The 26,964-nt window shown below is 38.9% G+C and overlaps 1 protein-coding gene across 2 annotated transcripts in view; it reads left to right on the top strand.

Moving 5' to 3' along the window:
* PREX2 (phosphatidylinositol-3,4,5-trisphosphate dependent Rac exchange factor 2) overlaps nucleotides 1-26,964 on the top strand; it is a 278,656-nt gene that overhangs the window by 64,821 nt on the left and 186,871 nt on the right. The window contains exons 2-7 of one of the 2 annotated variants that reach the window (XM_081501826.1): nucleotides 5,311-5,382; nucleotides 8,597-8,719; nucleotides 11,014-11,118; nucleotides 15,911-15,949; nucleotides 16,222-16,323; nucleotides 19,526-19,687. In XM_081501826.1, coding sequence (XP_081357952.1) covers nucleotides 5,311-5,382; nucleotides 8,597-8,719; nucleotides 11,014-11,118; nucleotides 15,911-15,949; nucleotides 16,222-16,323; nucleotides 19,526-19,687 — 603 coding nt within the window. The remainder of the gene's footprint in view (nucleotides 1-5,310; nucleotides 5,383-8,596; nucleotides 8,720-11,013; nucleotides 11,119-15,910; nucleotides 15,950-16,221; nucleotides 16,324-19,525; nucleotides 19,688-26,964) is intronic. The other variant, XM_081501827.1, reaches the window with a different exon arrangement.

Here is a 26,964-nt window from a genome sequence, read left to right as displayed (position 1 = left end):
CACCTCAATAAGAAGCCCATACACTGCAACTAGAGAGTAGCCCCTGCTTGTGGAAAGTAGAGAAAAACCTGCACAGCAACAAAGACCCAGCCAAAAATAAAAATAAATAAATAAATTTAAAAAATAAAATGTTTCCAAACAACGTATCACAACACATTGAAGCATATGAGAATCCAGCTGTCTTCTATTAAGCCAGACATTAAAGAAATTTGCATTCCTATGAAACAGTACCATACTTCTCACTGAAATTTTTTAGGAAAAGATAGCTGTTTTTCTTAAAAGTAAGTTAGATATGTTAACATATAATTGGTTTATAACTGTTCATTTAAAATAAATATATAAATGATTTTCTGAATAACAAATATTAAAATTTTTCTTAGTTTTAGTTTCTAGCATATTAAATATTGATAGATATGTTACACAAATAAAAGCTCTTTGCAGTTCTCCATCATTTTTCAGAATGTATAGGAGTCCAGAGGCTAAACTGTTTAAGAATCACTGCCAAGAACAATGCCTGGCATGCAAACTAAATATAATGTAGCATTTTGTCTAGTAGTTAATAGTTACAATGCTAAGATGCATTTAAATTTACAGGTATTAACACCACAATATGCATGTCTGTCACTTTTTTCCACGGTAAAGGAAGGAGTCCTACTTCAAAATTGGAATCAGTGGGTCTTCAGGCAAAAATGAGATCCAGTGGAGTGGAAAATTTATGAAGGGTTCACCAAAGTATATTAAGGGAACATAAAATGTAACTTGGATGAATTGAGCTAGTATTTTCTAGCTTAAAAAAATATACACTTCTTTGGTTCAAATCCACCTCCTTTTCTCAGCAAAACTTTAAAAACTTTTAAACCTCTGTGGCTACCAACTCCATTTTCTTATTCTCCATTTCTCCTGCACCCATTCCTTTGGTTGCACCATGGTCAAGATCACCAGTGACCCACCTTGTGTTGTCAAGTCACATATCTGTTTGTACTTACCAGAATTCTCTGCACTGTTAAAGCCACTGACCACTCCTTCTTTCCTGAAACCCTCTCTCTGTTAGCTTTTGTGACACCACAGTCTTCTAATTTTGCTCCTGCTTTCCTGGCTTCTTTGGTTTCTCTTCTTTTTCTTGACTTCTAAATGTTAGAATGCTCTCAAGGTTCTGTCCTGGGGCCTTTTTCCTTCCCTGCCTACATATTTTCTCCAATGAACAGGAGCCAGCTGTCTCTTCTCTCTTCCTTGAGTTATGAAGATTGTCCCTGAGTTACATCTTTCTGCCAGTAGCACTCAACCCTTTAACTTCAGCTTCAATCTCCCTTTAGAAAAAAGATCAGTACAGCTGACTCCCTACTTGAGATCTCTACATTGGTGTCCAATAGGCATCTCAAACTCAACATGGCTTGAAGAAATTCTGATTCTCCCACTCCAGCAACTACTCCCCCTTCTGACTTCTCTGTTCCAATTCAATGGTGCCACTGTCAACCAGGAGTTCATAGCAAACTCCGATGGCAAACGTTTTTCTTTTCTTTAAAAAAAAAAAAAAATTTGCTTGGCTGTGTCGGATCTTAGTTGCGGCCTGTGGAATCTAGCTTCCTCACCAGTGATCAAACCTGGGCCCCTGCATTGGGAACGTGGAGTCTTAGTCACTGGGCCACCAGGCAAGTCCCAAGCCCTTTTCATTTATTTAGTACTTTGTCTTTCTCTCAGGAAGACAAAACGAAACACTATCTTCCAAAGACTTTTGATGTTGTAATCTCAAGTTAAAGAGTTAGGAAAATATTTGGTCTTATTTTTTCCACCTGTTTTCATGAAATGAGAATACGTTTTCCCTGCAGTAGCACAGCTTCTCTCAAAATTTTCCCTTTTCACCTTCATATGTAAAATTTATACATCTCTATTCATATTGAGTATCCACATTTTCAAGGTGACAGGTTAATGCTAAGTTCATTCTGAATGCAGAATATGTATAGGAGTAATAAGGTTTAATGCTTATATGATATGAAACTCAAATTGGCATCAGGTATCTGGAATTAAAAGTGTGAGCTGTTACAAATCTGTGTGACTTTGGAGGGTGATTTGTGTGTGCCTTACTGATGAAAAGAGGGAGAAAGACAAAAAAGAGAAAGATTATAACTTAGTACACTGAAATGATAAGATAAGCAAATGCATTCTGAGATAAAACTCATCGTGGACTTTACTTTTGAGCTGGTAGTGGCCCAGATGGACAGACAGGGATGAAGCTGGCATCTCCCTATTATATCTGAATGAGTGTTCTTCCTTCTTTTGATGATGTGTTAGCAAATCTGTGACATCTTTAGCTTTCTTTAACTAATGTATGGCATTTAATATATTTTACCAAACTCTTATTGAGAGGAAAACAATGTGAAGCAAATTGAAGAGAAGATGAGGCATTCTGAAACTCTTAAAGTCTTATACACAGTGAAAAGTTTGAGGACCACTGGCATTAAAGCCATTTTCTCGTCCTTATTTTCCTTATATTTGTATCAGATTGAAGATGATCTAATTCCGATGAAATTCTGAATCTCTGAGAATGAATGAATACAGAGATAAAACAACATACTAAATCTCATGTATTTTTGTGACTAGAATATTAATGCTGCCTTGATTGACAGGAGAATGATGAAATACCCCAATTACCAAAGTTTGAAAGACTCTGTAGATTCTGGCTATTAAAGTTTGATTCTGAAACACGTCATTTATCTTCAGAAAGGAAGATTTACACATTTTGTAGAAAATGTCAGTTTTCATGATTTTGCCCTCTCAAGCAAGCATCTAAATTTTGCCTTCGCTGCTGTATAAGATGAGACTCTTGGGGAACATAAATGCTTGGTTAGAAATGCTAAGAAGTTCCAGGTTTTCTTTCACATGCAGTTAAACAAAAAGTTCCATATTGTCACGGAGGATAAGAAGATAAAAAGTCAGATAGAGATAGAGTTTACTTTATTAGGTTGTATGTTTACTTTTGCCTCATAGTTTGATTCATTTTCACTACCTCCTTTCTTTAATTTGCTGGTTTCAGAATGTGACTGAGTTTAGTTTATGATGATAAGGTTTATAAATGTAGAGGTGAAGTTTAAGTTTTGCTTGCACGAGAGGTTCTGTTTCCTATGTGGTCAATATGAAATGTAAACTCGGCGGTCAGAGCATCATGCTGTTTTAAGACTGAATGGGAAGAGCTAAGGAGCATTTTTGGTAAAGATATTGTTCAAAAAAAAAACAAAAGTAAAATTGAAAATTAGATTAACATAATTAAAATGGGTGTTAAAGCCAGAAAATTTGAAAATCTCTCTCCATTGCCAATTATACCTAACTTTAGATAATATGTCAAAAGATTGTATTACATATTTCTAATAAGAAAGTTAAGGTGACATCCAATACTTTCTTATTCATTTTATTTAATTCAGTTGAATTCTTACATTCAAATGAGGTTGTTAGTACTGATGTGGCTTTGAAGTTATGGAATCTGAAACGTGAACCCATTGAATCAGAAATCAAGATGGTGCTGAAGCTAAAGCTAGGAGTGAGATCCTGCAGTTCAGTTGTTTTGTTTCTTTTAGACAGTTTTGTTTTTCTCTTTACAAAAGCTCTACAAAAGTTCTAACATGCACACAGCCAGATATTCTGAAAATAAGAAAGTGTACAAAGGTCACTTTCCTACCACCTGGAAATAATCACTGCTTGCATTTTAGTGTGTGCTACATATTTTTCTTAATATGAATGCACACTGGCATGATACATGTGTACATATATACGTATATATATATATATATATATATATATATACACACACATATACATATATATGTAAAAGTGTGTATGTATGTGTACATCCAGTATGCTTAGTCATATTTTCACCAAACGATATTTTACAGACATCTGTTGTAGACAGACATATGTATATATACTTTTCATCTCATTCCATTTATGATTACACTTTTTCCCAGTATTCTGTAGTTTGGATGTACCATAATATATTAAATGATCCCCTTAATGATGAGCTTTTAAGTTGTTTCCCCTGTTTTTGCTTCTGTAATCAATACATTGAAACCCCTTGTCTGAAAATTTTCTTAGGATAAATTCCAAGAGATAGAATTGCTGGGTTAAAGAAAACACCCACTTAAAAATCTGAGATTTATACTAAGTTGTCCTCAGAAGTGTTGTGTAATTTTGTATTGTTATTAGCAATGTCTTGAAGATGATGGTTTTGGAGTATTATGAACAATCCTGTGTTTTGTTAATCTTTTAAATCTTTGTAAATATGGGCTTCCCTGGTGGCTCAGACAGTAAAGAGTCTGCCTTCAATGTGGGAGACTTGGGTTCGATCCCTGGTTTGGAAATATCCCCTAGAGAAGGGAATGGTAACCCACTCCGGTATTCTTGCCTGGAAAATTCCATAGACAGAGGAGCCTTGCACGCTACAGACATTCTTAAATTAATTTTCATTTGTTTGATGGAGTATCTCCAGATTCCTTCCAGCTTCTGTGTGCCCTGACTTGGCAGGTAGTGGCTGGAGCTCTTAGGACAGATAAAGGAAGGAATGATCTCGCCTGCTCTCTAGGTAGTTAAATGGACCTTGTTTTGAGGACCCACACCAGATTTGCTGGATGGAAAGTCATTTTTTTCCTTCTAAACTTTTTTAAGGCCCAGTATAAATAACTCTTTTTTTTTTTTCTTGGTAAAAATAATAGCTTATTTCATCATGGGCTTAATGACCACTAGGATGAGTCTAGATCTTTGAAATACTAAAGAACTTATTTGCCTACCATAGGGCTTTAGAGAGCTCTGAACCTGATCCCAGAAATACAAAAACTCCAGGCGGGCTGGAGAGGATGGGAAATTCTTCCATTCCTTGTTGAAAGTCGCTTTTTCTTTCTCCCTTCCTTCCTCACTCCCTCAATCTCTCTCACTTCTAAAGGGATCCCTTTAGAATTTCTGGCCCTTTTGTTTTTATTAGAAGTCCCCTTTTGGCTAAATTTTGGTCCTTTGTGCTTCACAAGACTTAGATGTTTAGGCAACATTTGACTCTTAAATATTTTACTGCAGAACTTTGAGATCTTGGTAAATTCTTTTAATTCATATCCACATGATCACTTTTGGCCCTGTCCCAAACTATGAAGGAAATATAATCCCCAGGTAGGAGGAACAATGCACAAGGTTTCTGTCTTTTATTGGTACAACAAAACTATTACACTTGATAGTTACTGGATTCTTATAAAAAAAATTATTGATTCGGATCAACATTCAGTTACTTGATTAACCCCATGTTGTCTTCATAATATCTTTTCTTGTTTCCTGCAGGCGTTCTTGCACCGGATGAACCAGTGCGCAGCATCAAAACTTGACAAAAATGTAACAGAAGAAACCGTGAAGGTGAGGAGCTGCAGCTGGCCCTTGACCCCAGCACACGGTCCCCTCAGATAAAATGTCACCTGTGGTATGTTACCTCAGGGCTTGTCCACTTCTCTCCAGTTCCAGTATAAGTTGTTTTTTTAAGTCTTAATTGAATTTGTTACAATATTGTTTCTGGTTTATGTTTTGTTTTTTTGGCCACTAAGCATGTGAGATCTTAGCTCCCTGACCAGGAATCAAACCCTCACCCCCTGCATTGAAAGGCAAAAAGTTAACCACTGGAATGCCAGGGAGTTCAGTTCAGTCGCTCAGTCATGTCTGACTCTTTGCCACCCCATGGACTACAGCAGGCCAGGTTTCCCTGTCCATCACCAACTCCCAGAGCTTACTCAAACTCATGTCCGTCAAGTCGGTGATGCCATCCAACCATCTCATCCTCTGTCGTCCCCTTCTCCTCCTGCTTTCAAATCTCTCCCAGCATCAGGGTCTTTTCTAATAAGTCAGTTCTTCGCATCAGGTGGCCAAAGTATTGGAGTTTAAGCTTTAGCATCAGTCCTTCCAATGAACATTCAGGACTAATTGCCTTTAGGATGGACTGGTTTGATCTCCTTGCAGTCCAAGGGAATCTCAAGAATCTTCTCCAGCACCACAGTTGAAAAGCATCAATTCTTCGGTGCCAACTTTCTTTATGGTCCAACTGTCACATCTGTACATGACTACTGGAAAAACCATAGCTTTGACTAGATGGACCTTTGCTGGCAAAGTAATGTCTCAATGAAACTATGAGCCATGCCATGTAGGGCCACCCAAGATGGACAGGTCATGGTGGAGAGTTCTGACAAAACATGGTCCACTGAAGAAGGGAATGGCAAACCACTTCAGTATTCTTGCCTTGAGAACCCAATGAACAGTATGAAAAGGCAAAAAGATAGAACACTGAAAGATGAACTCCCCAGCTTGTTAGGTGCCCAATATGCAACATATTGGGAACAGTGGAGAAATAACTCCAGAAGGAATGAAGAGACAGAGCCAAACCAAAAACAACACTCAGTTATGTAAGTGACTGGTGATGGAAATAAAATCCGATGCTGTAAAGAACAATATTGCTTAGGAACCTGGAATGTTAGGTCCATGAATCAAGGTAAATTAGAAGTGGTCAAACAGGAGATGGCAAGAGTGAACACTGACATTTTAGGAATCAGTGAACTAAAATGGACTGGAATGGGTGAATTTAACTCAAATGACCATTATATCTACTACTGTGGACAAGAATCCCTTAGAAGAAATGGAGTAGCCCTCATAGTCAACAAAAGAGTCCAAAACGCAGTACTTGGATGCAGTCTCAAAAATGACAGAATGATCTCTGTTTGTTTCCAAGGCAAACCATTCAGTATCACAGTAATCCAAGTCTATGCCCCGACCAGTAATGCCGAAGAAGCTGAAGTTGAATGGTTCTATGAAGACCTACAAGACCGTCTAGCACTAACACCCAAAAAAGATGTCCTCTTCATTATAGGGGACTGGAATACAAAAGTAGGAAGTTGAGATACCTAGAGTAAAAGGCAAATTTGGCCTTGGAGTACAAAATGAAGCAAGGCAAAGGCTAATAGAGTTTTACAAAGAGAACTCACTGGTCATAGCAAACACTTTCTTCCAACAACATAAAAGAAGACTCTACACATGGACATCACCAGATGGTCAATAATGAAATCAGATTGATTATATTTTTTGCAGCCAAAGATGGAGAAGCTCTATACAATCAGCAAAAACAAGACCAGAAGCTGACTATGGCTCAGATCATGAACTCTTTATTGCCAAATTCAGGCTTAAATTGAGGAAAATAGGGATAACCACTAGACCATTCAGGTATGACCTAAATCAAATCCCTAACGATTATACAGTGGAAGTGACAAACAGATTCAAGGAATTAGATCTGATAGACAGACTGCCTGAAGAACTATGGATGGAGATTCGTGACATTGTACAGGAGGCCGTGATCAAGACCATCCCCAAGAAAAAGAAATGCAAAAAGGCAAAAGGGTTGCTTGAAGAGGCCTTACAAAGAGCTGAGAAAAGAAGAGAAGCTAAAGGCAAAGGAGAAAAGGGAAGAAATACCCATTTGAATGCATAGTTCCAAAGAATAGCAAGGAGAGGAATGCCAGGGAAGTATAAGTATAATGCGACAGAATAAGTTCTGTGCCAGGCACCTGTGTGGATGACAGTGAAGAAAATGGGAAAATAGGATTTGGGAAAAGAAATGGAGGGTTATGAGGATGGTGTAGAAGACGGGGAATTTTTTTTTTTTTTTTTTTTGCCAAGACCTTGGAAACATTTGAAAGGAAGAAGAAAAATAACCCCAGGTCCAAAAACTTTCCAGTCTCTGAGGGGAAGGGAGCTGAACCGTGTGTGAGAGGATCACTGGAGGGGCCTGGAAGGCAGGATGTGGGCCATTGTGACTTCCAGGCTCTGACTCCTGAAGAGCGAATGATTTGGATGATCCATTGGTGCAGAAAATGTGTGCACAATACCTTCAGCTCACAAATGTATGAGCATTTCCTCTTAAACCATAGGGAAGGAAAATTGTGAAGAGTTTTGAGGAAAAAAAGAGGGAGGAAGATAGTAAATGAGAATCGTGCTATAGTTGTTACTACTCATTTAAACTGTACAAGTAATCATTGATATTTATTTTGGATCCTACTTTGTTCTGTTATTTTACTGAAAATAAAAAATCCTCACAAATTGTATAGGCATTTCTATTTCCCATTGAATTGAGTACTAACTTATCTGTTCTCCTTACCATGGAGTATTTTATTAATAGTTTGGGTGCTTTTGGTTGCAAGCAAAAGACTCCTGTTACTCACAGGAACATGACGATACTTTGACTCGCATAGCAAGAACTTCTACGGGCAGAGAAGCCCTTCCTCTAAAGCTGACCAGCAAGTCTGTTTTTCTACCTGCCGCCCACTGTCGTTTGTGGGATGGGACTGTCATGCTTCGATTCGGTAACGGGATTGTCCTGAGAACCTGGATCAGGTTTTCGGTGGTTCCCAGAATTGCGTGGGAGGGGTGCAGACGTCCAGACAGAATGGGTGCTCTGCCAGCTCCACCAGTGGGAAAGGTGGGTGGGAAAGGGCAGCTCTCCACCAGGGTTCTCAATGTGGAGAGAAAATACTATATTCCCGTAGGATTTTTTTTCCAGCTTGCCTCACTATTGCATTTACACATTTATTTACAGATGCTGTTCTCAAACATTGAGGATATTCTTGCAGTACATAAAGAATTCTTAAAGGTCGTGGAAGAGTGCTTACATCCAGAACCTAACGCTCAGCAAGAAGTGGGAACCTGCTTTCTTCACTTTGTAGGATCGATTTCTGTTTATTTTAAAAGCTTTTCCCCCTAACATTTAAGGTTTCCCTTTTGGCAGAGTAGTATGTGGGAATTCAGCGTTAGAAGTAAAATCTGACACCAAAAAAACAGTTTGGGGTCTTTTAAGGCCAGTGAAATCTTCCCCTTAGAGCCAGAAAAGGGGAGGGGGCCTCGCATCATCCATTTTATTCAGTGAAGAATAAACAGGCTTTTCTTTTTTCCCAACGAGTTAGTTTTTCGCATCCGCTGTAGCTTTGAATTCTAATGAATATTCAGGCTGTTCATAATGAATGGATTTTTATGTTTCTCTCAAACATGGAGCATTTCTCTTTTGAGGCAGAAAATTCTCACTCTTATAATGGTGCGATGAGCCTTGTATTAGTCAAAATGTTCCCTTGTTCATTGACTTCTGACAAACCTGGAGGTGAACAGACCTGGTCCCTCAAGGTACACACATGCTTGCATCTGAATTTTTCTCAGAGGCTTGTACAGAGCAGTGCAGAAGAAGAACAAGCCAGTACTCAGTTGTTTCAAATTATATGTCATGCTTGTGTGATCGTTTTCACTTGTTTACGCATGATAACTGAAATTATTTACGCAGTTGATTTGCAAGGTAAGAAGCCACCTGTATAGTGAAAATTGTTTTCAGAATTAAGGTGCATTCATACTGACAAAAGAAAAGTAGTGCTTCTATTTCTATCATTCTTCTGTTGCTAATTTTCAGAATACCCATTGGAATCCATTTATTTATCAAAATGCTATACGATTAGTGTTCTGTTTAAAAATTGTGTATGAGTATTTTGTCATCAAAATCCATTTTCATTTATTTTTGATTTCTAGTTAGTCTTTTATAAAGTAATGATGTGTAGTTTCTAGATCTATATATGTAGTGAGCAGACTCTGTACATGTTATTTTAAGTATCAGAAAATATTCCATAAAAATAATTCTGTGAAAGAGAGAGACTCCTTGAGTATAGGGTGATGACACTTTCCCTGGGTACAACTCAGTCACGTGTGTTTGTGTCCACTTAATCCAGACTGTTCCCCTTCATGAAAGAATGCAGATCTCCTGCCAGCTGGAGTGGTTGCTGGGTTACTGAGTCCTGGGTTGCACATGGGAATCTTGCTCCCTGACATCCATTTCCTCAGTAACACACTATGAATCTGTCAGCCATGAATTTAGCTAAACTATTTCTGAAGTTTGTTTTCTTCTGGTTCATACCATCTCTTGAAATAAAGTCATTCAATCAATTTTCTACTGGCTGTATAAAATAACACTCAGTGTTTCTAAATGCATGTCTTAGAAATTTCAGAGGACACACTTCTCTTCTACTCTTTGATCACTACATTTTCTGTATCTTCCTCTTTTATTTGGACCACTTTGATAGATATTAATCATCGTCACTTGTAGAAAACCTTCTAGATGGAAGAGAGCTTAGAAATCAGGGTGATGTGACATTTCTCCTTTTAGGAAAGTATTCTTTCTGTAGCACCTGTGAAGATTGCTCATCTTGCTTTTACTTGAACACTTCTAGTGATAACTCTAATTGTTGGAAAAATCGCTATATTAATCCGGAATCTGCCTGTCACTGCCCATCATGGCCTTTGCAGTTTGCATCTAGTGGTCCTAGTTTTGTGTTGTGGAGCTATGAAGATTTGTAAATCCTTTATAATAAATATGACAGCTATTTGAAAGTAGCTGCACTTCCTTACTTTTATATACAAATGAGAATCTCTCTCTGAGATGACCTTTCGGATGTAACATCTTCAAGGTCTATCATTATCTTAGTTGCTTGTTGCTGAATATTGTCTACTTTGTCAATACCCCTTTTAAACTGTCCAGATTGGTGCATGTGACCTGCAGGGCACTATGTCCTATTCCTCTATGATCTGACACATGCTTTTCCTTTCACCAAAATACATTCTTCCCTCTCCCTGCTGGGGAATTGTAGATTCATCTCCCTTCTCTTGCCTGGATATGATATCTTTTCTAAAGCTGTAACTGAACCCTCCCAGTAAAGCTAAATGCTCTCTTGTCTATAATCTGCTACCACTTGGTTCATTTACCTTTTATTGTATACATCATATTGGTTTGTAATGAATATAAGTCTGTCCCCTTCCTAGATCCATCCCCTTCATGGATCAGAAAAAATAAACATATTCCTATATACACACAGTATGGCTCCTGAAATGTAGTAAACAATTAATAAAGTTTGTTCATAAACATCACCCTTCATGTTTCAAAATGGCTAATAAAATGACTCTAATGTATTCTTGAATTTACAGAAAGACAAGTTTCGCATCTATGATGAATATTGTAGTAATCATGAGAAGGCACAGAAATTACTCTTTGAACTTAACAAAATAAGAACAATCCGGACATTCCTTTTGGTAAGTATATATTTATGTGTCACCATATGCTGTTATTTGTTGATAGGTCCACTGAGAGCCAAGGAATAGCATCAGGGTAGTGTTAGAACTGCTTGTGTGACATCTGTTTTTAACATACCCCTGCTAGGAAGCTAGAGAGTCCTTTGAGAAATGTAAGAAGTGAGACTGTAAATCAACTGTACTTCAGTAAATGTATACAGTAATAAATTGAGTTGGCTGAAAAGTTTATTCAGTGTTTTCTATAATATCATATGGAAAAACCTGAATGAACTTTTTGGCCAATCTGATATATGCTCTTAAAATCACACACACACACACACACACACACAAATGAAATGAATGAATGAGATGAAAAGAAGTGAGAGCTGGAAGAAGCTTGTTCATGGAGAAACACTGCCGTGCCCTCTCTTGGTTGACGAGTTACGAGACCACAGGTTCTTAGTGAGAGAAGACGTTTATGCCAGAGTTTACCATTGCTTTTATATCCCTCCAGTCTCTAGAGTTTCATTTACTGCTGCTTGGAGAACTCTAAGTAGGGCAGTGACAGGAAGGAAACACTTCGTGGGGATGGTAGAAAAGAATTTTCAAGACTGAACTTTCTCCTACATATATTCTTTATTCACTGTTCATAAAAAGAGAAAAATCTGTGTTTAATTTCTTTAGGATAGTACAAATAAATGCATATTTTGGTAGTTACTTAAACATCATACTTGCCAGTGAAAACCTCACTGTAAGTAGAATTCAGTGATATTTAGCAAGCTGTGGATTGGAGCGGCCATCTCCACCATCCGGTTTTAGAGCCTGGATCAGCTCATTTAAAATGAAAAATACAGTTCATTTCCACTCCCATTATTAGCTCCAGACAATCACCGATTTACTCTCTATCTCTCTAGGTTTGCCTTTTCTGGAGATTTCATATAAATGGAATACAATACAATATAATCTTTTAATGTCTGGCTTCTTTTGCTGACTAAAATGATTTTGAGGTTCATCCTTGTTATACCATGTATCCATACTCCATTCATTGTTATTGCTGAATAATATTCCATTGTGTTTTGTTTATCCATTTGCCAGTTTATGAATAATGGGTCAACAATTGAGTATGGTAATGGTGGGCCTTAAAGATCCTTGAAGTCATTTCGGAGAGAAAGGTTTCTTAGTAAAGTCAGGATATGTCCAGTTTGGGCAGTTCTAAAGAATACTATTATGAATATTCATGTGCAAGTCTGTGTGTGGATATACATTTTCATTCTCTTGGGTAAATACTTAGAGTAGAATTGCTGAAACAAAGTGAGTTTATGTTCAGGTCTTTTCTTTTTTTTAATAATTTCTCTAGGGAATACAATATGCATCTTAACTTAGGAAGTCTTATTTCCCTGAGGCTGGTTATTATTTTTTTGTTTGTTTTGTTTTTAGTAACTTGCCTGGATTTAATTTGAGAATCTGTGTCTTTTGTATACGCAGCTGCTGCCGTCTTCGCTTAGTTTTTGTTTTATAACTTAGTCTTTCCTTTTAGGGGTCACTCCTCTGACTTTTTAACTTCGTGGTCAGTTGGGAATTTGTTAGAGGTAAATTGAACATCATGATCCATCTGATTTCTGGATCTATGTGGGAGTGTGGGGGGACACATTCACAGAGCAGGCAGTTTCCAACTCAGACCTGGGTTTTTCTTCTTAAGGGGCCATCATCTCATTTCTTCTCTGCACATACACAGTCTGAGGTTTGCCCCAAGCAGGACCGAAGTCTCAGGCTAGCATAATTGTGAACATTCCCATTTTTCTTAGGCAGTGTGCTACATTGCCAACACTCCTGGGTGTGGAATTTTTGCCCTCTACAGTCCCCTCTGATAGCTGGTTTGCAGGGCCAGTGCTACTGTGAAAGGGCCTCCATGTAGGATGAGCTGAGGATGACCCTGGTTGGGAAGGTGGGGGTGGGTAAGAGGGGGAAGAAGGGGAAGAGCCCAGGCAAGAATGCCACCAAGTCCTCTGTTCTTATCTGAAGTTCAGCAATTTTTCGTGAATAAACACTTCTCAATTTGTTGGCTTTTGTTGATTTCCAGAGTCCTGAAATTGTTGTTTTTTTCCCCCACAATTTAGTTTAGTATAACAGTTGTTTTGGGCTTCCCTGGTTGCTCAGTGGTAAAAGAATCCTCTTGCAATGCAGGAGACACAGGAGATGGTTTGATCCCTGGGTCGGGAAGATCTCCTGGGGGAGGGCATGGAAACCCACCAGTATTCTTGCCTGGAGAATCCCATGGACAGAGGGGCCTGGAGGGCTACAGTCCATAGGGTTCCAAAGAGTTGGACACGGCTGAAGCAACTTAGCATGCACACACGCATCAGTTGTTTGGGGGAAGAGAATTTACTGATCTCTTCTCTCTGTCATGGCCAGAGGAAGTTCTGGCACCTTTGGACTAATGGGGCTCCCTGTGAAGTCTCAGAACTCTGCTGTGCCCCTCAGGGCACTCTGTTCTCAGCAAAGCTGGGTCTCTGCTACATATCCCAAGTCCCGGATGCTGCTGGTAGGAAGAGCCTGGCTTTGGCAGTTCTTGTCTTGGCACTAAGTGGACACTAATTGTCTGGATGACTTTAGGAAATTCATTACATCTCTGTTGTCATTTTTCCTTACTCATTAAATAGAGATAATACCAATCACCCTTTGGAAAACATTAAGGGGTTACAGATATGGGGTGATGATGTTATAATTTTGGGTACTTGCATATGCCATCACCTGAGTAAGTTTTTAGGATTGGCAGACTCTCTAGGAGCTTATTTAGGAAATGTATTTTCTGTCTACAAAAGTAGAGAGGTGACTCTCACAAGCCAGTCTAATAAGGACTTACTGTACAGCTCAGGGAACTCTACAAATCAGTTCTCTGTAATGACCTATATGGGAAAAGAATATGAAAAAGAATGGGTCTGTGTGTATGTATAATGGATTCACTTTGCTGTACAGCAGGAACTAGCACAACATTGCAAATCAGCTATACTCCAATAAAAATTTAAAAAAGAAATAAAATGACAACCAACCTCAGCTGTTATGATGGGAGTTTGTAGTCTATGTAGTACTAACAGATAAGGAAATAAAAGCAGGTTGCTGCTACTTAGTCACTCAGTTGTGTCTGACTCTCTGTGGCCCCATGGACTGTAGCCCACCAGGCTCCCCTGTCCATGGAATTCTCCAGAAAAGAATACTGGAGCAGGTTGCCATTTCCTACTCCAGGGGTATCTTCCTGACCCAGAGATCGAACACGCATCTCTTGCGTCTCCTTCATTGGCAAGTGGATTCTTTACCACTGAGCCACCTGGGAAGCCCCAATAGCAAGTTAGACAGTCATGAGTTCCTTAGGGTGCTTCAGCCCAGGGCTAGGTACAGGGGGTGGCTGCGTGTATAAGGAGTGTTCACTCAATACGGGAACACCAAAACATTACTGGAAGTAGAATGGTATGTAGATATGTTATTAGTACATAGGATTCCTCTGGGGATAGTACCATAACAGGTGGAAAGAGTTACTTTGATGACCTGATTGCAATAGGGGTTGAAACCCCCAAAGAACAGGTTTGAATGAGACACTTATTTGCTGCTCTAAGGTTGCTGGTGAAGTGAAAGTCATGGAGCTGGTTTTGCCCAGTTGGTTGCACAGATTTGAGCTGAACTCGGTTGCTCAGGGCAGTGGGGGCGGGGGAAGGGGGTGGCACTATTCTGCTTCCATCACTGTTCCTTTTATCTCCTTTCCTGCTCAGCACTCAATCTCTCCTTTTGCTGAATGTAAGGCTGTATTTTAAAAGACAGTGGTATACAGGTTATTAAATTATCAGTATGATGCTTGAGGGGCCCTTTTCTTCCTTTGTTGAATATTTATTATCTGCTTTCTCTGTGCCATTCACCATGATAGGTGCTGCAGAAACAGGTTTTGACACCAGTTTCAAAACTATTTTTTAGGGAATGCCCTGGCAGTCTAGTGATTAGGAGTTGGCATTTTCACTGCCAGGGCCCAGGTTTAATCCCTGGTCAGGGAACTAAGACTTCATGAGTCTTGTGGCACGGCCAAAAAAAAGTTTGTGAAAAATTTTTAAATTAAAACAATTGTTTTTAAAATTGTTTTTTTTTTAATTTTTTATATTGTCACTGCTGTTTAAACACAGAATAAAGATGGAGTGCTTAAGAGGATCAAGTCTTTATCAGCATCGATTCTTTTGACCATCACTTTCAGTAAACGGAAGCTGCTTCCATTTCATTTCAGTGTGATTGCTGGCTTTGAGTTTTCTCCTTTCATCTTGCCTCTGTGGAGATCATATCTGACCTCCTTCTCTGAGACTGGCTGGCTAGTGTCATTGGTGAGATATTACAGCTCAAAGTGGCTTAGAGATCACTGGATTAAAACTGGCCTGTTTAACAGAGAGGAAAATTAGAACCTTGAAATTGGTCCAAGTTGCATCACTTGCCAATGGCAGGACATGAGGAGAACCCAGTCATCTTCAGACCTGATCTTCTGCATCACCATACAACCTCTCCCTAAGCATGATGTGTATATGTACGTGTGCATCTGTCAGCACATCCATCCATTAGTACATCCATCCATCCACTCAACATCTCTCCATTAATTCATTCCTCCATCTTTCACTTTCTGTCTTCTTCCTCAGACTTCATACTCAGGTGGATATATGTGAATTCATTTTCAAGATAAAGACTCAAAACACATTTTGGTCTCTAATCTGAAATGCAAAATATTTTCCTCTCTCTCCTGTAAATTTTATTTGTAACTGAATGTGCTTTTCTCTGGCTTCCCCAGTGGCTCAGTGGTAAAGAATCTGACTGCAACACAGGAGATGTAAGTTAAATCCCTGGGTTGGGAAGATCCTCTGGAGGAGGGTATGACAACCCATCCAGTATTCTTGCCTAGAGAATCTCATGGACAGAAGAGCCTGGTGTACTACAGCCCATGGGGTCACAAAGAATCAGACACGACTGAACATGTACACACACATGCGTTTCTCAGAGACAGAAGTTATATAGAGAAATGCTTTCACAAGTTTTCAGCAGAAAAGTTTATGAGAGAATCAGGCTTAAAAATATAATTCGTTGTCTGTATTTCCACCCCAGAACTGCATGCTGCTCGGAGGACGGAAGAACACAGATGTCCCTCTGGAAGGGTACTTGGTAACGCCAATACAAAGAATATGCAAATACCCTCTACTTTTGAAGGTACTTTATGTCTTTTCTTCATTATTGCATTTCCCTTGTACCCGTATATTTTTGCTGATGATCTTTTTAAAAATAAAAATTTTCTTTTAAATAGTCTGACATTCTAAAGAAAAGACAAATATAGTTATTGGGAAAAAATAGCTATTTTGTCACTAATTTATATAGAGAGTAGGGAACAAATGTCCTGGGAGTAGAGACTTTTTGTGCTCTTCATAAAAATAAAATACTTGTTTGAGTTACCTTTAGTGTAACTAAAGGTAGTTTCAAGATAAATCCCATTAAGTACATTATGACCAGTTTATATAGCACTTTATTTTATCTTCAGTAAACCTGCTGTTGGTGTATTTTTTTCCTTTCCCCAACCATTGGTGACTTCCTGATGCTAATGAAGTTAAGGCTAAGTTACATAATCTCAGAGTCTGGTTTTTCAGTCATTATTACAGGTAATGGAGTGGGTCACATGGGATAATGAATGATAGAACATGGAAAGACAGTTATAGGAAAACTCTGCCTCTGGAAGACAGGAAATGCCTATGGTCATAGGTCCATGGCCTCATTACAAATGACCAGAAGTTTTATTATGGAAAACACATTGTAATGTACTAAATATTGCTCATAATATAAGGATATATGAATAGATTAGAATAGCAATTCTGGAAAGGATTTTTTTTTGGAAATGTGACATCTGAATAGCCAGTTGGGGGTAGTGGTTGAACATCTGAGTTCTGAGTTCAAGTCTTACGCCTTCTGCTTACTAGCTGCATGAGTGAGATTGTAATCTAACCTCTTAAAGGCATGGGTTTCATGTATGAAACAGAAATGATGATGATATGAAATTATAATAAATACCTAAAAGAATGTATAAATGTATGTATATCTATGTATACATGTAGGTATTCATATACATAAAGGAGTACCTAATAATTGATTGAGCTATTTTATACAAATCATTTAGCGTAGTATGCACTCCATAAATGTTATTATTACTAATGTGTATTTGATTCTGATTTATTTTAATATATTAACTACTTCTTAGTATCTAAATTAAAAAACAAACTCAGAAATGCTATGGACATACTAACTGGTATTCTTAATTGATTTACTTTTTGAGAAATAGATGTTATGAACTTGAACTAAAAATACATTTTTTCATTATAGTTTTTGTCAGTTGCATACATTAGATTTCAATGCAAATTTTCTTTGAAAAGGATTTCTTATTAAAAGGAAACAAGTTTAAATGGCTTGGTTAGTTCATACAGACAGAAGCTAGTACAGGGATGTCTAGGTCTGTAGAACTGTGGTATAGTCTTCAGGGAGTAGACAGGTTGATGCAAATGTGACTCCCATCTTGCTGGTAGTCCCTTCAAACCTCTGATTTGATGACAAATTTGCATGCATTCTCATCACTCTTATTCCTATTCCTGGTTTTGGAATCCCAAGAATATGTTTTAAGAATCAGAAGGGATGGTGATATTAAAAGAAATATATCAAGTCAAGTGGTTGTTCTAAATCAACTCATTTCTGATCAAGGATGACCTCAGGTGACCTCAGAGATAGGAACATGGACATATCCTTGCTTTAGGAAGAAAGGTCAGTTCAGAGCATCTTCAAGTCGTGGAGAAATGACATCTTTTTGCTTTTTGAAAAATTATCTTCACAGAGGAACAGGAAAAAACTACTTGTGCAGTAGATATATTGGTATTGATATTTTTCTCCATTGTACCATCAACTGAAAAACTGAGCTGGTATTCTCTTTAATTTGGGATGGTTTTTATTTATTCATTAGAAAACATTAGAGGATTAGGCAGTGTTTTAAAGAAAAGATACCTTGGTCTTATTTGTAGAACTTGAAATTACTGCATTGGCCAACCAGCACAGGGTTCATAGCCAGTAACTGACAGATTATTACTGGTCATTTCTTTTGCTGTCTCACAGTATCTAAATTCATGTCTCAACTCCAGAGATACCCACTTGGCACAGGCCCATGGGAGCCCCCGATCATAGCCTGTAGACTGCCGTCACCACTTCATATAATTTACAAGTAACTCTACACTTGAGGGTTTCTGGAGAATCCAGCATCTCTCTTTTATGGAGTTGTGATCCAGCATAACTTTTTAAACCTAGCCTTGGCAGTGATGTAATGTGGATCTTTTTGGTGCTGGTTCTATCAAGCAGAGTGTGAATATTTTGAATGCAGGGTCGAAGTTGATGGCAGAATTTTCAACAATAAAGAACATCAAGAGAGCATAACAACTGCATATTTTCCCACTGTGTTAAGAATTTAGAAAATTCTCTTCAAGACTTGCCTCCGGATTTCTCTAATTGTGTTAGTTACATGATGATGGCAACTGTCGTAAGGAAACAAATGACTAATTAAAAAGCAATGTGGTCACAGCTGTCTAGACTGTGGGTGAAGATGTTTAATTTTGTGCTTCTAAATAAGACCTTTTATAAGATTAAAGATTACTCTAGTTCTGATATCCTGAAAGGAAAAAAAAATAAAAAGAAAAAAAAAGGAAAAAGCTATTGAAGGGTATATAGAAGTTCATTCATTGTAGACAATAAACTGAGAGAGAAACAACCAAGTTGTTGGCAAAAACAGCATAAATTGCTTCTTTAATGATGGAGTATTAAATTACTTGTTTTACTAGAATATAAGACATTTTACAATTTTGCTTTATTTATGACACTTCTTTATAGTTTCTCAAAAAGTGTTAGAAAGTAAGGGACTTAAATTATTTTTTAAATTATAGGACCTATTCGTTTGATGATTTACCATTCTTTTAAACACTAGAGAAATGAAATTAACATATAAAGAAGTCCTCATTTTGGAGTGCAAGTCAAACATAAAAATTATAAAAACTTATAAATCATACTAAAAGTTACATGCTGTAGGTGAGATATTTGACAGTTTGAAAGGAGATATTTAATTTAGTTTTTAAAAACTAAAGGGAAAAATTTTTTAAAAATTAAGGGAAATTTAAAAATTTAAGGGAAAAATTAAGGTGACTATGGTGTATGCAGGTGGTGACACTTATTCATTCAGTGGTTTTTTTTTTGGTCTTGATTTTGGTGGAGTTTGTGATGTCACTTCTGAAAGTGGCTCTCACGATCCTTGCAGTTTTCATTTCCTGGTCAGTCTGAACCTGCTGTCCCAGAAAGCTGAAGATCAAAGGGCGATTTGTTTTTTGTATATAAACAGGAGTTGCTTAAGCGGACTCCAAGGAAACACAGTGACTATGCAGCAGTCATGGAAGCTCTCCAAGCCATGAAAGCCGTCTGTTCCAACATCAACGAGGCCAAGAGACAGATGGAAAAGTTGGAAGTTTTAGAGGAGTGGCAGTCTCATATTGAAGGCTGGGAGGTACAGTCATCGGACTCAACAATTGATCTTAAAATAGTTTTGTTATGTCTTATGCTGTGCATAGTATTACTGGCATTGGATGAAACCATAAATGGTCCTTTTTCTAGACAATGCTAGAGGACTCTAACTATTTCCAAAAAATGCTGTCATTATTCTTTTTAAATATCTTTAAAGGGGCAGTTAATTGACTTAGCTTCAACCTGAAAGCTTTGCAATAGAGCTGACCACAATGGTGTATATCATAAACTTCGATAGCTCAGTGTATGTGCAGTGTGATAATCCTTTCTCCAGTCTTAACTTCAGTTAGTTGTCCATAACCATAGCCTGAGTCCTGGAGAGAGAAAGATTCCAAACCTGTGCTCTGGTATTATTATTTTCAGACGCTAAACTAGGTATCTCATGGTGAATTTCATTCTAAGTCTATTTCATCTCTCTAAATTTGAATTTCTTCATTTCAAAGATGAAGAAACTGGCTGTGACATGATTTTTAAGGTCCACTCAAGATGAAAAATTTTATGGTTTCGTGATTCACCAAAGAAAGATTTTTTTGAAATGACAAAAAAGCCAATGAAGAATGATATTCAGAATCTGTAATTTGTTTGCAGCTGTAGTAATTTTGATTGTCAGTTAGTTCATGCAGTTGGAGCTCTGTATTACTTTGTGTGCTTAGTCGCTCAGTTGTGTCTGACTCTTTGCGACCTCATGGACTATAGCCTGCCAGGCTCCTCTGTTCATGGGATTTTCCAGGCAAGAATACTGGAGTGGATAACTGTTCCTTTCTCCAGGGGATCTTCACTACCCAGGGATCAAATGTGGGTCTCCTGCATTGCAGGTGGATTCTTTACCATCTGAGCCACCAAGGAGAGCCCATATATTACTTTAGCACTATAATAAACTATAATAAACTGGACTTTCCTGGTGGTTCAGTGGTAAGAATCAGCCTGCCAGTGCAAGAGATATAGGAGATGCAGGTTTGATCCCTGGTTTGGGAAGATCCCCTGGAGAAGGGAATGGCTATCCACTCCAATATTCTTGCCTGGTGAATTCCATGGACAGAAGAGCCTGATGGGCTACAGTTCCTGGAGTCACAAAAGAGTTGCACACAACTTAGCAACAACAACAACAAAAGAATAAACTAAATTTTTTTGTTTAAATTGACTTAATTTAGATGATCAAGAGCTTTCAACTAGGATAATTTCTTATTGTTATAAAGTAAGCAATTGAGATTATATTTTTAAAGTGTAAGAAGATTTAAAATGTTTGCAACCCAATATTATCACACAAATCCAAGGGGATTGCTTTTATCTTTAGGGCTTTATAATTAACTAATTTATTTTTTATCTTCAATATGTTGGTTTCCATTTAGACCTAACCTATATCCTTTCAGATTTGCAAAGAAACCTCAAATACTCACCCCAGGAAATGCTCCTATTTGTCCATTCTTTACCATAAACCTTTTAAAATGCTAACTGGGATCTGACTTCTCTTCCTCCTCGTCTATATTCTTTCATTTCAAGTATTCAGGGTCACTCTTATTTCAGCATGAATGCTACTTGTTTCAATCAGTTTAAATGGTTGTGTATTTTACAGTTGATTCGTGATGATAATTCCTTTCCTGCAAACAGTTGTCCTGCTGGGTTGAGAAAAATGGAGGAAAGTTTGCTTTGCCATTCTGTTGTCACTCAAACATTGGGAGAAACACCAAACTTGCTTTAAACTGCAGGATTTGTCAGTGACTTCTGCCAGGATTTTGACCAAAATAAAACCTTCATAAGACTCTTTTTGGTTCTCTAGGGAAATGGAATCTGTCATAATTTTGTTTCTTCTTTCTGTGCATCCTAAAAATTGGGGCTCCTTCAGAAATGAGAGATTCCTTTAAAAGTGTTGCTATTTCTTGCACTTTTCAGGGCCAGTTAACTACTCAAAGGAATAAGGCTGTGTGGTCCATACTATGTCCTTTGTAGTCTTAGCAGTGGCTGTCGCAGCCTCACCGCTTTGGTGGGCTTATAGAATTTGGAGTGGGAGAGACAAACGGAGCGGGGGGACAGAGGAAGCTGGTGGGAGCAAATCTGATATGACCACAGTTCCAGGTACAGGGCAGAGAAGATGAGTGTCAGTTTCGAAAAAGAGTGGCAAAATGTAGTCTCCTTGAGTCAGATTTGAAAATGATTGCCTAAGACACAGCCATACAGTGATTTGAGAGTTTTAGGACTTTAGAGGGAATGCTGTCTGGAGCAAGGCCCAGCCAGTGGTTGGAAACTTGTAACAAGTACCTGATTGCACACCTCAGTTCACCACATTGAGCGCATGGGGGAAGCTTTACAGTATTCAGGCCTTGTCCCTTCTGAGAAGTTAAAGAGAAACTGTGATCTGATGAGACTCTAGAGGCACAGAAAACAAAGGGACACAGTCAGGGAGGATAAATTCAGGCCCTGGTAAGGGAGTGGGAATGCTTAGGGCTTTCTTTGAGTGGCTAACAGGGATTTTTGCTCAGCTTACCGACAGCTTTATGTGTGTTCAGAGTGACTCTCATGGGGTTAAGACAAGACCAGGAACAGATGACTGATGGCATGACAGTTACAAAACAGAGAGTTCCTTCAAGAATTTTGGACATTAAGAGCCTTGAGCTAATGTTGGGTAACAGCTAATGTTGGACTATAAAGAAGGCTGAGCACCGAAGAACTGATGCTTTTGAACTGTGGTGCTGGAGAAGACTCTTGATGGTCCCTTGGACAGCAAGGAGATCAAAGCAGTCCATCCTAAAGGAAATCAACCCTGACTATTCATTGGAAGGACTGATGCTGAAGGTGAAACTCCAATACTTTGGCCACCTGATGCGAAGAGCCAACTCACTGGGAAAGAGCCCGATGCTGGGAGCGGTTGAGGGCAGGAGGAGAAGGGGACGACAGAGGATGAGATGGTTGAAGGGCATCACTGACTTGATGGCCAGGAGTTTGAGCAAACTCCAGGAGAGTGAAGGACCGGGAAGCCTGGCATGCTGCAGTCCATGGGGTCGCAAAGAATTGGGTATGACTGAATGACAAAACAGCAACAACAGCAGCTCTCTGAGTCCTTCTAGGAGCTCCTGCAGACCATGCAGACTATCTTAGAGATGATACTCTTGCTCCAGTAACTAAAATTCTCTTCAGTGGAATCTTAATCTGGTACACCATAGCATGCCTTATTTCTACGTTCAGTGGATTATTGTTATATTTCAAGTAGATCCCTTAAATATTCAGGATCTTATTTCCCCATTCATCAAATGAAGGGCGCTAAGATCTCTTAGGTGTAACTTGTCTCTCCAGTGTTTTGTACTATTAAATTGGCATTACATTCTTTTATGTTGAATTTACAAACAATGGAGATTTATTTTTCTCAAGTCATAAGACATAATAAAAAAAGCCTGGCTTTTGAGCAGATTTGATTTCCAGTCTGGACTCTAACCTTTAGTTTGTGGATAAAGCACCAGATCTCTTCAACATACAGTTTGGGTTATTACAGGGGTCAATGAAAGAAGTGAAAGTACTTTGAACTCTATAAAATGAGATGAGAGAGGTAGTATTTTAAAGCTCTGGTTCAGTTGTTAGATTTTACCCTTAAGAAATCCCCTTCATTTGTCTAATCTATGCACCTAACTACTGAAAGGGGTATCTTACTTAAGTTATATGGCCCCAAGCAACAGAAATGAAAGGAAACTTAATTTAAAAGATATTGAATAGCTTGTGAAATCAATAGAAGAGCTTCCCTCTCAGACTTGAAAGGCTGTCTAGTCAGCTAAGGCTCTTTCACGGTCTAATCAGTGCCCTAGCTAGAATGCATTGTTTGTTGTTCAGTTGCTCTGTCGTGTCTGACTCTTTGCGACCCCATGGACTGCAGGACACCAAACTTCTCTGTCCTTCACCATCTCCCAGAGTTTGCTCAAACTCATGTCCATTGAAGCAGTAATGCCATCCAACCACCTCATCCTGTGTCACCCCCTTCTCTTGCCCTCAGTCTTTCCTAGTATCAAGGATAAGTTCTAATAATTTTTCCATTCTTATGTTGCTCCATTCAAGATTCAAGATCAAAATCCAAGATTCCAGTAATCTTACTTGGGTAAATTTGCTCAAGGGAGAGCTGCTGCTGCTGCTGCTAAGTCGCGTCAGTCGTGTCCGACTCTGTGCGACCCCATAGACGGCAGCCCACCAGGCTCCTCTGTCCCTGGGATTCTCCAGGCAAGAATACCAGAGTGGGTTGCCATTTCCTCCTCCAGTGCATGAAAGTGAAAAGTGAAAGTGAAGTCGCTCAGTCGTGTCCAACTCTTCGCGACCCCATGGGCTGCAGCCTACCAGGCTCCTCCGTCCATGGGGTTTCCCAGGCAAGAGTACTGGAGTGGGGTGCCATTGCCAAGGGAGGGCAGGGGCCCTTAATTGTCCATCTACCAACTTCCTTTTGGGGAAAAGCTGATACTCCATTGTAGGCAATCTTGGTCTCTTTTAACAGTTTACTGAAGTACTATAGTCCCCATTACACAGATTTTTAAAAATGAGGACTATATAGCTTAAATGTTAGTCACTGAGTTGTGTCTGACTCTTTGGACCCTGTGGGCTGTAGCCCACCAGGCTCCTTTGTCCATGGGATTCTCTAGGCAAGAACACTGGAGTGGGTTGCCATGCCCTCCTCCAGGGGGATATTCCCTATCCAGGGATCAAACCCACGTCTCTTATGTTTCCTGTATTGGCTGGCAGGTTCTTTACCACTAGCGCCACACGGGAAGCCCAAAATAACATTGGTGGTGGTTTAGTCGCTGTCGTGTCTGACTCTTGCGACCCCATGGACAGTGGCCTGCCAGGCTCCTCTATCCATGGGATTCTCCAGGCAAGAGTACTGAAGTGGGTTGCTAGTTTCTTCTCCAGGGGATCTTCCCAACCCAGGAATCGAACTGAGGTCTCCTGCATTACAGGTAGATTCTTTACCGAGTGAACTATGAGGGAAGCCCCAAAATAACATTATGCAGATTTAAATGAATATTCAGTGATGATGAACCATAACGTAGGTGTAACTGTGACCATGGAACATATGATAAACTCCTCTTGTGTCCTGGGCTCTGGGAAGAAGTTGGAACTACTGCTCACCTGGAGGTCTCATAGAGTAGGCCCTATGTTCACCTTCATCCCCGTGTCTGCAGAGTTGCTGTTCTATGCACCTGAGTGCCTGAGCTCAGGCTTCCAAAGCGGTGTTACTTCAAGTGTTGACGAACACCACAATGCATCAGAATCTACTGAATGGTCCGGGACTTATCCCAGATGTACTCAGTTTCCATTTCTGGGGATAGTGCTAGGGAACCTAGAAATGTTAATAGTCCCATCAGGTGTGTCTTCTTAACTCTGAAATTTGAGCAGCATTGTCCTAGACTCTTTGCTCTTTTCTGATGATCTGCCTCGCTTATCTTATTGCTTCCACACTTTTTGTTTTCTAGCTCATTTGTTTGACATCCTCATTTTGATGGACTCTAGGGCTGTTGAGTGTTTCCTGGCAAGCTGATGCTTTTAACCATATCCTATTTCATTTTTGTAGCTTGGCTTCTTTATCCCTAACCCTAGCATCTCTCTTGCCATTTCTAGATAATGAAAAAGAAATTGCACATCATTTTCAAAGTATCATAAACCTCATTCATTTCAAAGATAAAGCTGTGAGTTTTTGTTTTTTCTGCTACAGAGAAAGGTAGATTATATTACTTAAATGAGAGGAAAATATGACACAACATTAGTCAAAAACAGACATTTATTAAGTGTCTGCTTGCAAATCAGATGAATTTGAAGTGAGAGGAATATTGTGATTACACAAGAGTATATCTACACTTGGCCAAATTTTCTTCAGTATTTATAATACTCTATATATCTGTGTTTCAAGAATTTTTAATGAGTTTTATCCACCATTGTTGTGGAGATAATACACAGATTAAATCATAGTAAGTCAAAGGCACAGTGGCCTTTTTTTCCCATCTAAAAGATGAATCTGGTATAAAGAGAAGACACTCTTTTAGAATGAGGTTTTTAGACAAATCTGTATGTTTTGACACAGATTCCTTTAAGTGCGTAAAGGTTTTCCTAGGAATTATTTAAATTATTCATGAAAATATTTCATGTGATGATAGGAGGTTACCATGGTAGAAGATAGGAAAGGTGATACTGTACCAATTCCTAAATTCTGCTGTTAAATATTAAAGACATATCACCTCAGTAATAAAACTGTCTCAATAGGATTTAGTAAAATGTGCATTATGTGTATGTTGTGAGATAAACTTGTGTCTCTTTTGGTGATATGTATATATTTTAAGGTACTCTATGAAGCATCACAGGAATTCTAGAAACTGTGGGTGTTTGGGTTTGATGTCCTTGCCCCCATACAACTTCATTATTTGATAATTAAGCAGATGCTTTGAGTCTCTTATGGAAAGAAGTATTGACTTCAAAGAGGTCAATTCATCTTATTCTGATTTTTGATTGGGAGCTGATGGGAATTTATGGTGATGCCTTCAATATAATGCATATTTGTGAGAGGTTTGAGAGCTTGCTATGATGTCAGTCTGGATTAACTGAATTGAAAAGTCAAAATATTCAAGTATAGGGTAGAGGAGAAAGACCTAGGGGAACTTTGAATCAGATGTAACATGGGGTTACCATAAATGTGCTAATAAAATCTTGTGCTTAGTTGCTCAGTCATGTCCAACTCTGCGACCCCATGGACTGTAGCCTGCTAGGCTCCTTTGTCCATGGGAATTCTCCAGGCAAGAATACTGGAGTGGGTTGCCATGCCCTCCTCCAGGGGATCTTCCCAACCCAGGGATCGAACCCAGCTCTCTTGCATTGCAGGAGGATTCTTTACCGTCTAAGCCACCAGGAAATGTGTTGTAGGGGAATGGAGAAATAATAATATCACTCCTGTATTCTTCATTTGCCAGCTCAATCCAAACGGTTGTATTCACTTGTGGAGGTGTTCATGTTATGGGAAACCCTGACAAGCTGGAGAAGGTCCAGAGGAGAAGTAGGATCTTCCAGGTTTCTGAGGTCAATTCGTATCATCAAAAGGCAATGGTATAACAGAACCTGGAAGGCAGAAGGAACATCTTAGCTATGTTCAGATTTTGGTGGACCTTTCATGATGAAGGGGGCTTCCCAGGTGGCGCCAGTGGTAAAGAATCCACCTGCCAATGCAGGAGACACAAGATTCATGGGTTCAGTCCCTGGATCAGGAAGATCCCCTGGAGTAGGAAGTGACAACCTATTCCAGTATTC

This window comes from Giraffa tippelskirchi, chromosome 6 (assembly GCF_054371585.1).
Source record: "Giraffa tippelskirchi isolate mGirTip1 chromosome 6, T2T-mGirTip1v1.2.pri, whole genome shotgun sequence".
In the NCBI taxonomy this organism is placed as follows: Eukaryota; Metazoa; Chordata; class Mammalia; order Artiodactyla; family Giraffidae; genus Giraffa; species Giraffa tippelskirchi.
Note: the sequence above shows the minus strand (reverse complement) of the source record. Positions and strands in the feature narration are given on the sequence as shown.